The sequence below is a fragment of the Mandrillus leucophaeus genome, unplaced genomic scaffold (genome assembly GCF_000951045.1).
Source record: "Mandrillus leucophaeus isolate KB7577 unplaced genomic scaffold, Mleu.le_1.0 Scaffold76, whole genome shotgun sequence".
Taxonomy (NCBI): domain Eukaryota; kingdom Metazoa; phylum Chordata; class Mammalia; order Primates; family Cercopithecidae; genus Mandrillus; species Mandrillus leucophaeus.
In genome coordinates, this window is record NW_012108252.1 from 6,051,653 (window position 1) to 6,065,838 (window position 14,186).

Consider the following 14,186-nt stretch of genomic DNA (forward strand, 5'->3'; position numbering starts at 1 on the left):
AGCCTGGGTGACAGAGCGAGACTTTGTCTCAAAAACCAAAAAAACAGTAATAACCAGATCAGCTCTCAGTGATCCATATGAAAGGTTAGCCAAGACTAAAGGTACTTTATTTACCTTATTGTGGACAATGATTATTGAATTCATTTTTATTCCATAAACAGCTAATAGTTCAGGAAATTCTAGACAAAGTCCAAAATGGACTCAGATATGAGTAGGAATACAGTATAATTAATATGTATTATTAATACCTACTTTGTGCCAAGTGCTGTTCTAGGTCCTTTACATATTTCTTTTAATCCTGATTATTTGGCATGATCATGGCCTGAATTATTCAGTTTTTTGCCTTAGGTCCCCAATATTTGCATGTGTAAATATAACCACAAAGTTATGATCAGAAAATGTACTATCATGATGTTTAAAAAACAGCTTCATGATACCAGAGCTTTTCAAGCTAGCTAGAGGATCTTGCTGTTTCATGAAGCTCAACAGAATATGATAGTCATGATAATTACATTAGAAACATGTCTGAAAAAAGTATCAATTTATTTTTATACTCAGTGGATTGCTACATAATTGTAGGTAGAATAAAGCCAAGTGTTAAAAGCACCAGTGTTTGGAGAGCAGTTCAGAGATGATGTTTTCTTCCCAATCAGCAAAATTTTTGATCTATCACATTTCATTTTATAATCCTCCTGCCTGCACCCCTTAGAGACTCTAGAGCCATGGTCTTACCTGAGTTTCACTTTACTTTCATAGGTGTGTGCCTCTCCAGTTGCTACTGCGTTGGCGACAGACGGTGGGGGCCCACAGGACAAGGGCTCACAGACTGGATAAGGCTGGCTCCATACCCCTTTCTCTGTGCAAATCAGATCTGAACTGCCTTGTATGACATATCCAGACCTGCAGCTGTAAGTTATCACATTTTCCTTCCAAGAGCTGCTCTCACTGATGAACGCATTTGGTATCAGTGGAAGAGAACCACAAGAAGTGTGTTCACAGTGGGGGAACCCAGAGCTCCACTGGCCATTGGCTTCACAGGTAATTTCAGAAAGTCCTAGGAGCTTGAAGCCTTTGAAGCACTGAATCCTGGCTGCCTTTCCACAGTCAAAATCTGTGCCATTGACAGTTCCATATTCAATTACTGGTGTGGAACACCTGCAAGGCAGGCAGGAAGGTGAGCTGCCACTCCAGGAGCCATTGGAAAGGCACCTTCTTGACGAATTTCCATGAAGCTTATAACCAGGAAAGCACTGATACTGTATATGGCCCCCATGAATAAAGGAAAAACCATTTGGGAAGCCATGGGCAAGATCTTCAGGAGGTCCACAGTTGACTGGTTTACAGAGAGGAACCTCTGCATCCCAGTTGCCATCTGACTGACAGGTGAGTTTTGAAGCACCGTGCAACATGTAGCCCTCATGACAGTGGAATGCCACTTCCTTCATGAAGCCATAGTCCAGGCCTTCCATCACCCCATTGGCCAGTTGTGGTGGGGTGGCACATCTGACAGGTACACAGTCAGGAGTGGCTCCACTCCAACTTCCATTGGCAAGACAAACCTGACTCCTGGCTCCCTCAAGCAAGAACCCTTCATTGCAAGTGTATTCAATCTCTTTTTGGAATGTGTACTCGTCTCCTCTTACCTGGCCATTGGCTAAGACTGGGGGTGAACCACAGTCCACGGGAATGCAAATGGGCTCATCTTCATCCCAGTTTTTGTCATCCTGGCATATTCTCCTCTCGGTGCCATTCAGCACATAGCCGGGGTCACACTCATAATACAACATGCTCAGGTATGTATAATTGCTTCCTTTGATGGATCCATTCATGATTGGATTTGGCTTTTTGCATGAAATGGCTTCACAGCGTGGGGAAGCACCACTCCACTCTCTGTTCTGTAGACAAAGCCTTAAGTCGGAGCCCACTAGAATGTGTCCAGGTTTACAGCTATACTGCACAGCACTTCCCATGCTACTCTCTGTAAAACGCAAAAAGCCATTTTCAGGAGCAATAGGCAAGTCACAGTCAATTGAAATGCAGGAAGGTGCACTGCCATTCCAAGTTCCATCTTCCTGGCAGATCAGCACGGGGTTCCCCAGAAGTTCATATCCTGGATTACAGGTGTATGAAACCATGGTGCCATACAGAAAGTTTGATGAATGTGTAGCAGGAGACTCCTTTGTATTTTCCCAGGTTTTAGCCACTGCTCCCAATTGATAAGGAGGTTGAGGAGTCAGGTATGGAACTTCCATCATGTCGTCTTCTTGCTCAAAATATCCCTGGTCATCTTTGACTTTAGTACAGTCTCCAAAATCTATATGAGGAGGGAGGCCACAGTCTATGGGCACACATGTTGGGGTGGAACTTGACCATCCTGACTCTTCACAGGTCTGCATGGCATGACCCGCCACCTGAAACCCAGGGAAGCAACTGTAGATGATCATGGCACCATAGCTGTAATCTGCACCTTCTACAAAACCATTTTCAATGGGTTGTGGGGAATCACAGTGGATGGCATTGCAAGATGGGGCATCTACATCCCAATCACCTGTCTCTAAACAGGTCAAGGCACTGGGACCTTCGAGCTGAAAGCCTCGGTTGCAAGAGTAAGTAACGGTCTGTCCATAGTGTAGGTTTGTGTAAGAGAATTTGCCATTCAAAATCTCCTTGGGTTTCAGGCATTCAATGGGTTTACATGTTGGTTTTCCTCCAAGCCAGTGACCATTTTCTCCACAAAGGGTGGTGGTATTTCCCACCAATTCAAAGCCTGGCTTGCAGGTATAGAGAGCTGTGCTGAGATAGGCAAGGCCTTGCACATCAATGATTCCATTGGCGATTTCCTCAGGTTGGGGACATTCTACTGGAACACATTCTGGCAGTGGAGAGCTCCAGGTGCCATCAGGTTGGCAGAAGGTGGTAGAATTTCCTCTTAGGAAAAACCCACCTACACAAGAATACTTGACAGTACTTCCAAAATGAAGAGCAGACGAAGGAACAGGGACACCAAAGGAAATTAGGGGAGGTGGGGTGCAAAGAACCATCTTACAAACAGGGAAAGAGTCATTCCATTGCTGGGATGGCAAGCATTTCAGGACAGAGGGACCTTGCAGGACATGCCCTTCTTTACAGGAAAATGTCACGACTCCTACCTCAGTGGTCAACTCCTTCAATACTAGCTGGTTTTCCAAGAGGGGTGGCTCTGGGCACTTGGCAGGCACACACTTTGGGTTTAGCTTCTTATCCCATTTGCCAGATTTCTGACATGTCCAAGAACTGTCCCCAACAAGCTCATAACCCTCATTACAGAAAAACTGAACCTTGGACCCTACTTCAAAAATTTCTCCTTTCATGAAGCCATTCTGGATGGGGGGAGGTTTTCCACAGTCGAGAGGAATGCACATCAGAGGGGATTCGCTGTGCCAGTGGCGATTGGCTTGGCAGACAAATACAGGACTTCCAATTGACTTATAGCCCAGGTTACACTGATACCTCACTTCACTCTCAAAGATCCTGCCAGTTGTATTCTGTGTAATAGGAAGAAAGCAAGTGAGTGCGATTTGTATAACAGATGATGGCGTTAATTAAATCCTTGGATAGTGAAAAAGAACTAAACTAAAAGGTCTATGTTACAATGAATCAATTAGGATGTAAGCAAATAATTTATAGTTTTTCCAATAGGTCCATTCTATTTTTTTTTAAATAAGGGAAAGTGATAGTAGAAAGTCAAATGAGGCTGGGCACGATAATTCATGCCTACAATCCCAGCACTTTGGGAGGTCAAGGTGGGAGGATAACTTGAGATTAGGAGTTGGAGACCAGCCTGGCCAACATGGTGAAACCTGTACAAAAATTAGCTAGGCAATGGTGGTGTGTGCCTGTAATCCCAGCTATTTGGGAAGCTGAGGCAGGAGAATTGCTTGAACCCAGGAGGCAGAGGTTGCAGTGAGCCGAGATCGTGCCACTGCACTCCAGCCTGGGAGACAGAGCGAGACTCTGTCTAAAGGGAAGAAAGAAAAAAAAGAAAATCAAATTAAGTAATCCCCACTGCAGAAATGTTTACTACAGTGTCGAGCCCATAACAAGTGAAAGATCAGTAATCTATATGTTGATTGGTGAAGTGATGAGGCAATACTAAAAATGATAAATTACTCAGTAAGTTTAAAAAAAAAAAACTTTCTGCCCAAAGAAATGCTAGTAAAGAAGCACATAAACAATGAACATGTATTTGTTAATGTTGTTAGATCATAAATAGGCAAATAAAATGTTTTTATGGGTATGTCTTAAGAATACTATCAAAGTTTTGTTTATATTCTTAACACTTTTCTTAAAAATTGCTGCTGTAACGCAATAGAAAATAAACATTCTATCTTTTAAAAAAAAGTTAACATTCATGATCTCAAAATTCAAACACATGTAATATAACACGTCATAAATAAACCAAGTTACTCATTTTGTTTATGCATTGCTTGTGTGTCTCCCATGCATGTAAGCACCATGCCATTACACATGTATCCTGTGTTGTTAAATGCTAGGTCGCCGATTCTCAAAACTGTACCAAGTAGGAGCTCTAGAAATATTCGTTAAATTTATAAATGAACACCTCTTTACTTATACTCTATACCCTCTTCCAATGAAAAGCTACTAAATGTAAGCAAAAGCCTTAAATAAAAGGCTTTTACTGTTGTTTTGCTATTTTGAATATAACGGAGAAAAGGTTGTACCATGTATATATATGTGGGTTTTAAAAAACTGTTTAATTAGAATATGGTCAGTTTCAAATGGCCCTTGATTTGGGGGAATAGATTCTCATTCCTATTTTCTTGGTAGGCTTATTGAGAAGACAGACATTAGTGTGAAAGCAGGACATATTTGGGTTGGACTGAATTCTTTTGTCCATCACAGTGAAATTACCTTTAGGTTTACCAAAACAGAATTGTAAAAACTACATTATTTGGTTTACTCTTTTGTCTAAACATTTAAAATTATATTTATCTAGGTTCCATTTAGACCTTGCTTTCCATAAAATAAAGCATATAGCCATCCTGAAAAACCTCTATAAAACAAAATAATATTATATTAAAATTGGTTTATTCTAACTTCCTATTTAGGGCTAAGCTGTTGCCACAAAGCACTTGAAATGCCTATACACTAGTAAAATGCAGAAAGTCTTAAAGATTCATAATCATCTTTATTAATTTTTTCTAGTCTTCACTACCTGTAGATTTTAGCTATTTCTGTTTTTCAATAATTAATGTGTTCATTGCCCCTGCTTCTGAATAGTGGGTTCATCACAGTGGGCTGGCCCTGTAAGTGATGAAAGCCGCAGACTATTTGCTAATCAGTCTCTTACCTCCAGAAAGTGATTCACAACCTTAGGCAGATGAATTAATTCATCGAGAGATGTTAAATGTTAAAAAGATTATCATGATTCTTTGTTAGTGATAATAGTAAATTCCAGTTTCCATGCCTTAGTGAACTTGGCAGTGTTTGGACTCAATTATTTGTTTTGTTTATATATTGATGGGCCCAGTGACAAAAGCCATGAACCACTTGCTTATTGGTCTCTTACCTCCAGAAAGCCATTCTCAATCTTAGGTGGTTCACCGCAAGATACCGGGTGGCATGTCGGTATAGGACTACTCCACTGCCCTGTGGCTTCACAGGTGCTCTTCTTTTCCCCTTTGATGTAGAACCCCTTGTTGCAGCTATAAGCCACCATGGCTCCAAAACTGTAGTTTGATCCACTTGCATAGCCATTCATGATGCCTGGTGGCTCTCCACACCGCACAGGGATGCACTGGATGGACATGGGGGAAGGGTTCCACTGCCCACCTCTCATACATTCAATCTTTGCTGAGGTGTTCAGTACAAAGCCTTCCAAGCATTTAAAGCTCACAACTGAGCCAGCTGCAAATTTTGCTTTGCTCACAGATTCCAAGATGCTATAGGAAACTGATGGAGGTTTTTCACAGAAATGAGCTATACAACGGGGCATGTCTTGACCCTCTGGCGGCACCCACTTGCCCTGGGCATTGCAGAGAAGCTGGGAATTGTCTGCTAGGCTGTAACCATCAGAGCAGTAGTAGAATGCAATGTCTCCAAAGAGCCGATGGGCAGTCTCTGGAGAGGCATGGTCCACGTTGGGTGGCTCATCACAGGAGACAGCTAGGCACTGCTGGTCACTTCTACTCCACTTGCCGTTGGCCAGGCATTCAATGGTGTCAGGACCAGCAAGAGTATAGCTGTGAGATTGGGAAGAAAGAATAAGCATAATATTTAAGAAAAAGTGTTTGTGTCTTCTTACTCTGTTTTTTTTAAATCTTTCCCACAATGACTTTAAATTTATCTTTAAAGTAATATTTCCTCTTTGAATACTGAGCTTATTGATCCAATGACTTTCACTTGAGATATGTCAATACATTGTGATATTAATGTTTATTCAGAAACATTTATTTAAATCTTCCCAACAATGGCTTTAATTTTATCTTTAAAATAATATTGACTCTTTAAATATTGAGCTTATTGATCAAATGACTTTCATTTGAGATATGTCAATACATTGTGATATTAATACTATTCATTCACAAGGGAAATGGATTTAATAAGATTTTTTGCTATTTAAGAAACTCTAATAATTGCTATACATTAAAAAAAATAAAATTGAGGAGTAAGCTTTATGGTGCTATTTGACTCAACTCAAATATGGAATTCTATCTGCCTTTAGATGGTTTTTACTTGTTGATTTTAGCACTTGTCTGTTTGTTCTTAAGCCATAACGTATAATGCCACATTTAGCCTACCTATAGCTCATTCTTAAGTACTGATATTTAGAGAATTTTAAAACAGTGATTATAATTTCAGTCTCCAATGTCTCCTAAACCTTTACGCTGTGTGGTTAGAGTTAAAAGGTGTCTTCTGCATATGGCTCTGCTATTTGATCAGTATGAATAAATTTTTCTTAGTAAACCCCAGTCTTTCTTTATGCAGAGGTGTTTGCCCATATATAATGATGGATTGGTGACTTACAAAAATCTAAAATTACTCTCAAGTGCTCTGTCAATGAGATAGAACAAAAGACTAGGATATGCAGTATTAGAATAATTATATTTGAGTCATGCTTATTTTCATCATTGCTCTCTTACTGAACAGAAAATTGATGGAGTTTTGAAAAAATCTCTAACACCTGATTAGCCTGTCATTTTGATACTAATTAATGGTAAGGGAAATAAAATAATTGAGTACCTAGTTTAATCCTGCTTGGACATATTAATTTCTTCATTGTAAGAAAATAAAGTGAATGGTGGTTCAGACAGGCTTAGAAACTTGCCTGAAGTCACACAGCTGTAAGCAGCAGAGTTGGGATCGGAATTTGATTGATCAGATGCCAACACCTACACTTTTTCCACAACACTAGTCTGTCTCTGTCTCTCTCTGTTTTGAAAATGAAGCAGGTTGGATCATACTTTCTGGGTGTCCTGGGCAAACTGCATTGCAGTGTCACTAATACAAATTATTTGACCCACCCATTAGCAAAGATTAAGTCATTAGTTATCAAATATTTCTCCTGAGATCTCTTTTAGTTTTATAAAGCATCAGCTATTACAGAGAGGTTGAAATTCCTTCATCCTAACTGGCAATATTTATGAAATCTACAAGTGACAGAGAAATCAGGAAAAAATAACAGTGAATCCGCAGAGCTATATGAATCCACCTTACCTAAGTTCACACATCATGCTATGGATGGAAGTGGTCCCAAAATGAATACTCAGACATCCCCGATAGTACAGCCCCCAGTTAGGGCCTGCTGCATTTCATTGCTTTAGATAGTCTCAGTTCTTTGTATGAAGATCTGAACTTAACTTGTAGATGGCTTCTATCTAAGAGAATTCAGGAAGGTATATACAGAAAATATACTAAGAGCATAAGTTTATTATTAAAAAAATCTATCCTGGTCTGAGTACCTAGATTCTACAATTCTTGTGTAGGATGTGCTTTGGGTAGAAGTTCCTTTTGTTGAGGCTTCTGATGTTTTATAGCACAGTTGACATCATGTGCACACTTTGAACCATGCATCATTATTTTCATGAATTCCTTGATGTTGCTAGCATATTTCATTGGCTGAAGTTCCCAGACATGGCCTTAACCATCCCTGATTTATAAGGGTTCATTGTGCCATCTATAAAATTCTTCATTTCATGGGATCAGCTGCTTTGAGGGAGAAGTATCCACCTCCAGAACCTTTTAGACTCCTCAAAGTCTCTTGAAAACACAAGAATTTGTGTTTTGTAATTTGGCAACACTTTTTTAGGCCTCTGACCCCTGAGCTTCTGGAAAATCGCCACCAACGACTTATCCCTAATGGAAAATCACAACAAAGCTGTTCTACGATTTAAGGGAAGATTACCACTAAATACGTAATTTTTGAATACATGAATTTAATGTATGCATTTTTGACACTACCCATAATTTCTTAGGACCTACAATAGCTTGTAATCTAATGTTAAGACCTTGACTTTTCTTGATGACTCTCAATTAACATTTAGTTCTTCTTAAATAATTCTGAAGAGCCCTGCTATGTGTCAGAGTTACTTGCTTAGTGCACAGACGCAAAGCCAAAAATGAATTTACTTGTTTACACTTCTGTTGTTCTCTTCACCCCATCAACTATCTGGTGCGTTGTAGGTCTCTTCGCATCTATAGGGGTTGCTTAAAGGAGAAGTGACTGATTCTGAAGAATGGGAAGGGGAGGAAAGGCCTCACAGATAAAATGACTCTTGAGGGGAGTTATGAGAGAACAGAAGTGGAAGAGGAATCATTCAAGACAGAAAAGTAGCATTAGCCAATGGGAGTGTGATACAGCCAGGCAACATATTGGGAATTTACATATAATTAGGAATGGTATACAGGCACCTGGAAAAGCAAGTGGCAAAAACTAGGATCTTGTGTATTTTTTGACTGGGTTACTGTCATGTTTGATGGATGAAGAGGTGGCAGGAATAGATTAACTGTGTCACATCATAAATACATGTTTTATCTCTGTCCCCAGTACCTGACACAGAGCTCCTAAAGCCCTCGTAATCTTCTGAGTGATAGGGACACCAGTGCTTTAGATAACTAGATAACTGATCTCATGAAAATGAGGATAGGAGTTTATTAAAAATAAATATCTTCTAAAATAGATCAGCAAGTCTTTTAAGATGCTAAAGACAGGGCGTGTTGGCTCACGCTTGTAATCCCAGCACTTTGGGAGGCCAAGGTGGGCAGGCCACCTGAGGTCAGGAGTTCGAAACCAGCCTGGCCAATATGGCAAAACCCTGTCTCTACTAAAAAATACAAAAATTAGCCTGGCATGGTGGCAGGCGCCTGTAATCCCAGCTACTTGGGAGGCTGAGGCAGAAGAATCACTTGAACTTGGGAGGTAGAGGTTGCAGTGAGTCAAGATCACGCCATTGTACTCCAGCCTGGGCAACAGAGTGAGACTCTGTCTCAAAAAAAAAAAAAAAAAAAAAAAAAAAAAAAGATGCTAAAGGAGGGTATAGTTTCCACACAACAAAAAATGAGAAATTAATTGTTAGCTATTTTACAGATAGCACTATAAGTGGTCTCTGATAAAACTGCTATACTATTTCATGCTGTTAAAAGTCTGAATGTGTATTAAAATTTACAGGGGACATATTTTACCCACTTATTTTATTAAAGAATCACTTAGAGAATAAAGTTTTCTGCAAAGAACGAGATATGCTCTTTAAATGTTGCCTACAAAAGGAGGAAAAATTGGAACTGGTATAAATCTAAAACAATGGAATATTTAATTAAATTCTGTGTAGCATTTGGTATTCTCATTCAAGAGGCACTGGGGACACTCTTGCAGATGTTTACTAAAAACCATGCCATACACATTATAAAATAAATTGTTTTACTCTATACTTCCAAGGAATAATAGTCCATCAATATCACAGTGATGCTTTAGAAGAACACATCTTAGGATAAACTGGCTGGAACAAATTTGCATTTTTCTGGAATCATAACAAAAAAAATCCTTTGAAAATGGGCAGAATAATTTTCAGATGCAATTTGCAGTGAATTGATTGACACACTGGGTAGAACCTTACTAATGAGCATATGCCTGGAGAGCTTTATGAGAGAGCTCCCAAATGCATTATTAGCTCTTCCGTCTTAGCAAAAGAGCCTTAAAAGAGCAGCCTACTAGATATTTAAACAGCTGCAATTTAATAAGAACAATAGGAAGCATAAATCAGCATCAGTAATTATGTTTTCAATTAATAATCATCAAAGATTTTTTTGTCTGCACATATCTAATAATTGCATTTAGAAGTTTGTATTTGAGAAGAATCAAAAGGAAAAATTTAATTAGGATTTTAGGGTGGCAATAACCCTTTCTTCCCTCTGAGTTTCTCACCAAGGAGTATAAACATGAGCATGAAAAGGAAAATGAGAAACAAACGACCACTTACGTATTTGAGCAAACAATTGAAAACCCCCTATGTTTGAGGGATACGTATTGATAAAAGATGAATTTGAAAGGCCAAGTTTAGGGTAGGACACAGAAATGAGACTTCTTGCTCCTTTCTTTCCCTGGCAATCATTATATCACTTAAGTCTCTGAAAGTCTCTGTGTTTTTGTCCTAAGCTTGAGAGTGGACCTTGCCCTTATAATTCAAGAAAAGGTCAATGAAAAGCACAACACGGGTATAGGAGGAAAACACGGTGAGACAGATGCAAAAATGTGTGTATGTACACACAGTAAGCATGTGGCTGATATAAGACCCAGGAGGCTTACATTGTGTGCAGGGCAATGGTTTGTGCTAGGCAGCCCCAAGGGAGGAGACAGAGTTAAGAGGGACTGGAGAAGGAAATTAATATTCTAATAAGGCCAACAGCATCTTGAGAAGTAGAAGAAGACAGTAAGACAGGTCACATTTTACAAAGGCCATGACTTGAACAGAGCAATGCCATCCTTGACTGGAACAAGACACATGGCATGTAGACCTATGCCAATCAACTCCTTGGGGGAAAGAAATAGAAAATAAGTAAAGAGAGATAAGATGAGTGCTGACTTCTTGTTCTGCTATACAATAGTCTGAAAACCCTCCCTCTATAATACTTGATGAATTATAACACAAATTATTTTAAATGCATAGCTGAGCTGACAAGAAAGGAAATTTCCATGTGCCAGAAATGAAGAGGAAATTACAAACAGAAAAGTAAACTTGTGAATAGATGCTATGGTTGACCTTGGATTAGACAAAGAAGGGAAGTCGAGAGGATAGAAAATATAGCTTTGGAGTTAAAATAGCAATAGCGAAGTCTGTACCTCATGTGGATTGGAGTTTAGAATTTACACCATTCACTTTGTATGGAAAACCTTCAAATTGATAAATTAATGTAAAACTAGGTTCTTGGCTGGTGATACTCCTGAGACACCTGGTAGAAAAAAATCTACATACTTAGAAAATAAGGGGTTGCCATAGATAAAACAAGCGCTGTTTACTATAAGGGCACAATCTGAAATCATAACACACACAAACATGTTTTCTATCACAAATGGGTCAGCAGACAGAAAAAACTGCAAAGTTAGAGCACCGATAAATGAGATAATAGAAATAAGTTCTAAAATATAAAAAATAGTATGAAATAAGTATGTTGAAATAAGGACAAAAGAAAGACTCAAAATTCTATTAAAAGTGACTATAAAAAAAGAAATGTTTGAAAAAGTAAATAGAAATTCTGGAAATAAAAATGTGGAACATAAAAATTGAAAACAATGGACATATTCAAAAACAGACTACAGATATTAGAAGAAAAATCAGTGAACTGGAAGAGATATGTGAGGAAATTATCCAAATGTAATAGGTTTTGAAAGAGATGAAAAATGTGACAGATTAACACAAAAAATATAATGAAAAGGCCAAACATATATCTAATAAAACATCCATAAAGATAGAAAACAGAAAGCGAGAAACAAAATATTTGCAGTGAAAATGACTGAGAATATTCTAAAATTGGTGAAAGATATAAATTCTCAGATGTAAGAAGTACAATGAGTCCCAAACAGGATGAATGACAATAAATACACTGTAGTCATCTCATAGCAAAACACTAAAACAACAAAGACAAGTTTTAAAAAAGTAACCAAAGAGAAAACATATTACTTATACAGAAACAAGAATTTGACCAGAGTTTCTCAATCTCAGCACTACTGACATTGTGAACCAGATAATTCTTAGTTGTGGAGGACTGTTCTGTGCATTGTAGGATATTTAGCATTTTTCCTGGATTCTAACCATCAGATGCTAGTAGCATCTTCCCCCCAGTTGTGACAACCCAAAATATCTCCAGATATTGTCAAATATCCTTGGAGGGCAATATTGTCCTTGACTGAGGATCTCTAAATTAGACTCATAATTGAATTCTCAATAGCAACATTAGAATCATAAGGCAATGGAATAATAGCTTCAAAATACTTATGGAAAAAATTGTCAGTGTAGATTTGTACACTCAGCTAAACTACAATTCAAGAGCAAGGGCAAAATACTATTAGTTTCTGACAAAGACTGTATAATTCATGACTGTTGCTAGAAAAGATGCAAAGAGCATCTTCAGTAAGTAGAAACATTAAACCCAAATGGAAGGAGTGTGATGCAAAAAGAAACAGTGGTGAAAAAATTAATAGACATGTAAATGAATATAAATAAGCAGTGACTGAATTTAAAAAGTGATTTGGGCCCCCTCTGCCAAGATGACCGAATAGGAACAGCTCCAGCCTCCAGCTCCCAGCGTGAGTGACACAGAAGATGGGTGATATTTCTGCATTTTCAACTGAGGTACCGGGTTCATCTCACTGGGGCGTGTCAGACAGTTGATGCTGGTCCACAGGTGCAGCCGGACCAGTGAGAGCTGAAGCAAGGCAAGGCATCGCCTCACTTGGGAAGTGCAAGGGGGAAGGGAATTCCTTGTCCTAGCCAAGGGAAATTGAGACAAACAACACCTGGAAAATCAGGTAACTCCCACCCTAATACTGTGCTTTACCAAGTGTCTTAGCAAATGGCACACTAGGAGATTATATCCCACACATGGCCCAGAGGGTCCCATGCCCATGGAGCCTCCCTCATTACTAGCACAGCAGCCGGAGATCTAACTTCAAGGTGGTAGCGAGGCTGGGGGAGGAGCGCCTGCCATTGCTGAGGCTTAAGTAGATAAACAAAGCCGCCGGGAAGCTCGAATTGGGTGGAGCCCACCACAGCTCAAGGAGGCCTGCCTGACTCTGTAGACTCCACCTCTGGGGACAGGGCATAGCTAAACAAAAAGCAGCAGAAACCTCTGCAGATGTAAAAGCCCCTGTCTGATAGCTTTGAAGAAAGCAGTGGTTCTCCCAGCATGGAGGTTGAGATCTGAGAACGGATAGACTGCCTGCTCAAGTGGGTCCCTGACCCCTGAGTAGCCTAACTTGGAGACATCCCCCACTACTAGGTGCAGACCAACACATCACACCTCATACAGCTGGGTACACCCTGAGACAAAGCTTCCAGAGCAAGAATCAGCAAAACTCACTGTTCAGCAATATTCTATCTTCTGCAGCCTCCGCTGCTGATACCCAGGCAAACAGGGTCTGGAGTAGACCTCAAGCAAACTCCAACAGACCTGCAGCGGAGGGTCCTGACTGTTAGAAGGAAAATTAACAAACAGAAGGGACACCCACACCAAAACCCATCAGTACATCACCATCATCAAAGATCAAAGGCAGATAAAACCACAAAGATGGGGAAAAAGCAGTGCAGAAAAGCTGGAAATTCAAAAACTCAGAGTGTATCTCCCCCTCCAAAGGAATGCAGCTCATCATCAGCAATAGAACAAAGCTGGATGGAGAATGACTTTGATGAGTTGAGAGAGGTCTTCAGTCAATCAAACTTCTCAGAGCTAAAGGAGGAACTATACAACCAGCACAAAGAAACTAAAAACCTTGAAAAAAGAATGGATGAATGGATAACTAGAATAATCAATGCAGAGAAGATCTTAAAAGAACAGATAGAGATGAAAACCATGACACGAGAACTACGTGACAAATGCACAAGCTTCAGTAACTGACTCGATCAATGGAAGAAAGATTATCAGTGATTGAAGATCAAATGAATGAAATGAAGTGAGAAGAGAAATGTAGAGAAAAA

At 39.4% G+C, this 14,186-nt stretch overlaps 1 protein-coding gene across 1 annotated transcript in view; it reads right to left on the reverse strand.

The window, feature by feature from the left end:
• SVEP1 (sushi, von Willebrand factor type A, EGF and pentraxin domain containing 1) overlaps positions 1-14,186 on the reverse strand; it is a 237,981-nt gene that overhangs the window by 46,364 nt on the left and 177,431 nt on the right. Inside the window, exons 38-39 of the mRNA XM_011966393.1 lie at positions 5,570-6,242; positions 733-3,524 (exon numbers count right to left, since the gene is read on the reverse strand). Of these exons, the coding sequence (XP_011821783.1) occupies positions 733-3,524; positions 5,570-6,242 (3,465 nt within the window). The remainder of the gene's footprint in view (positions 1-732; positions 3,525-5,569; positions 6,243-14,186) is intronic.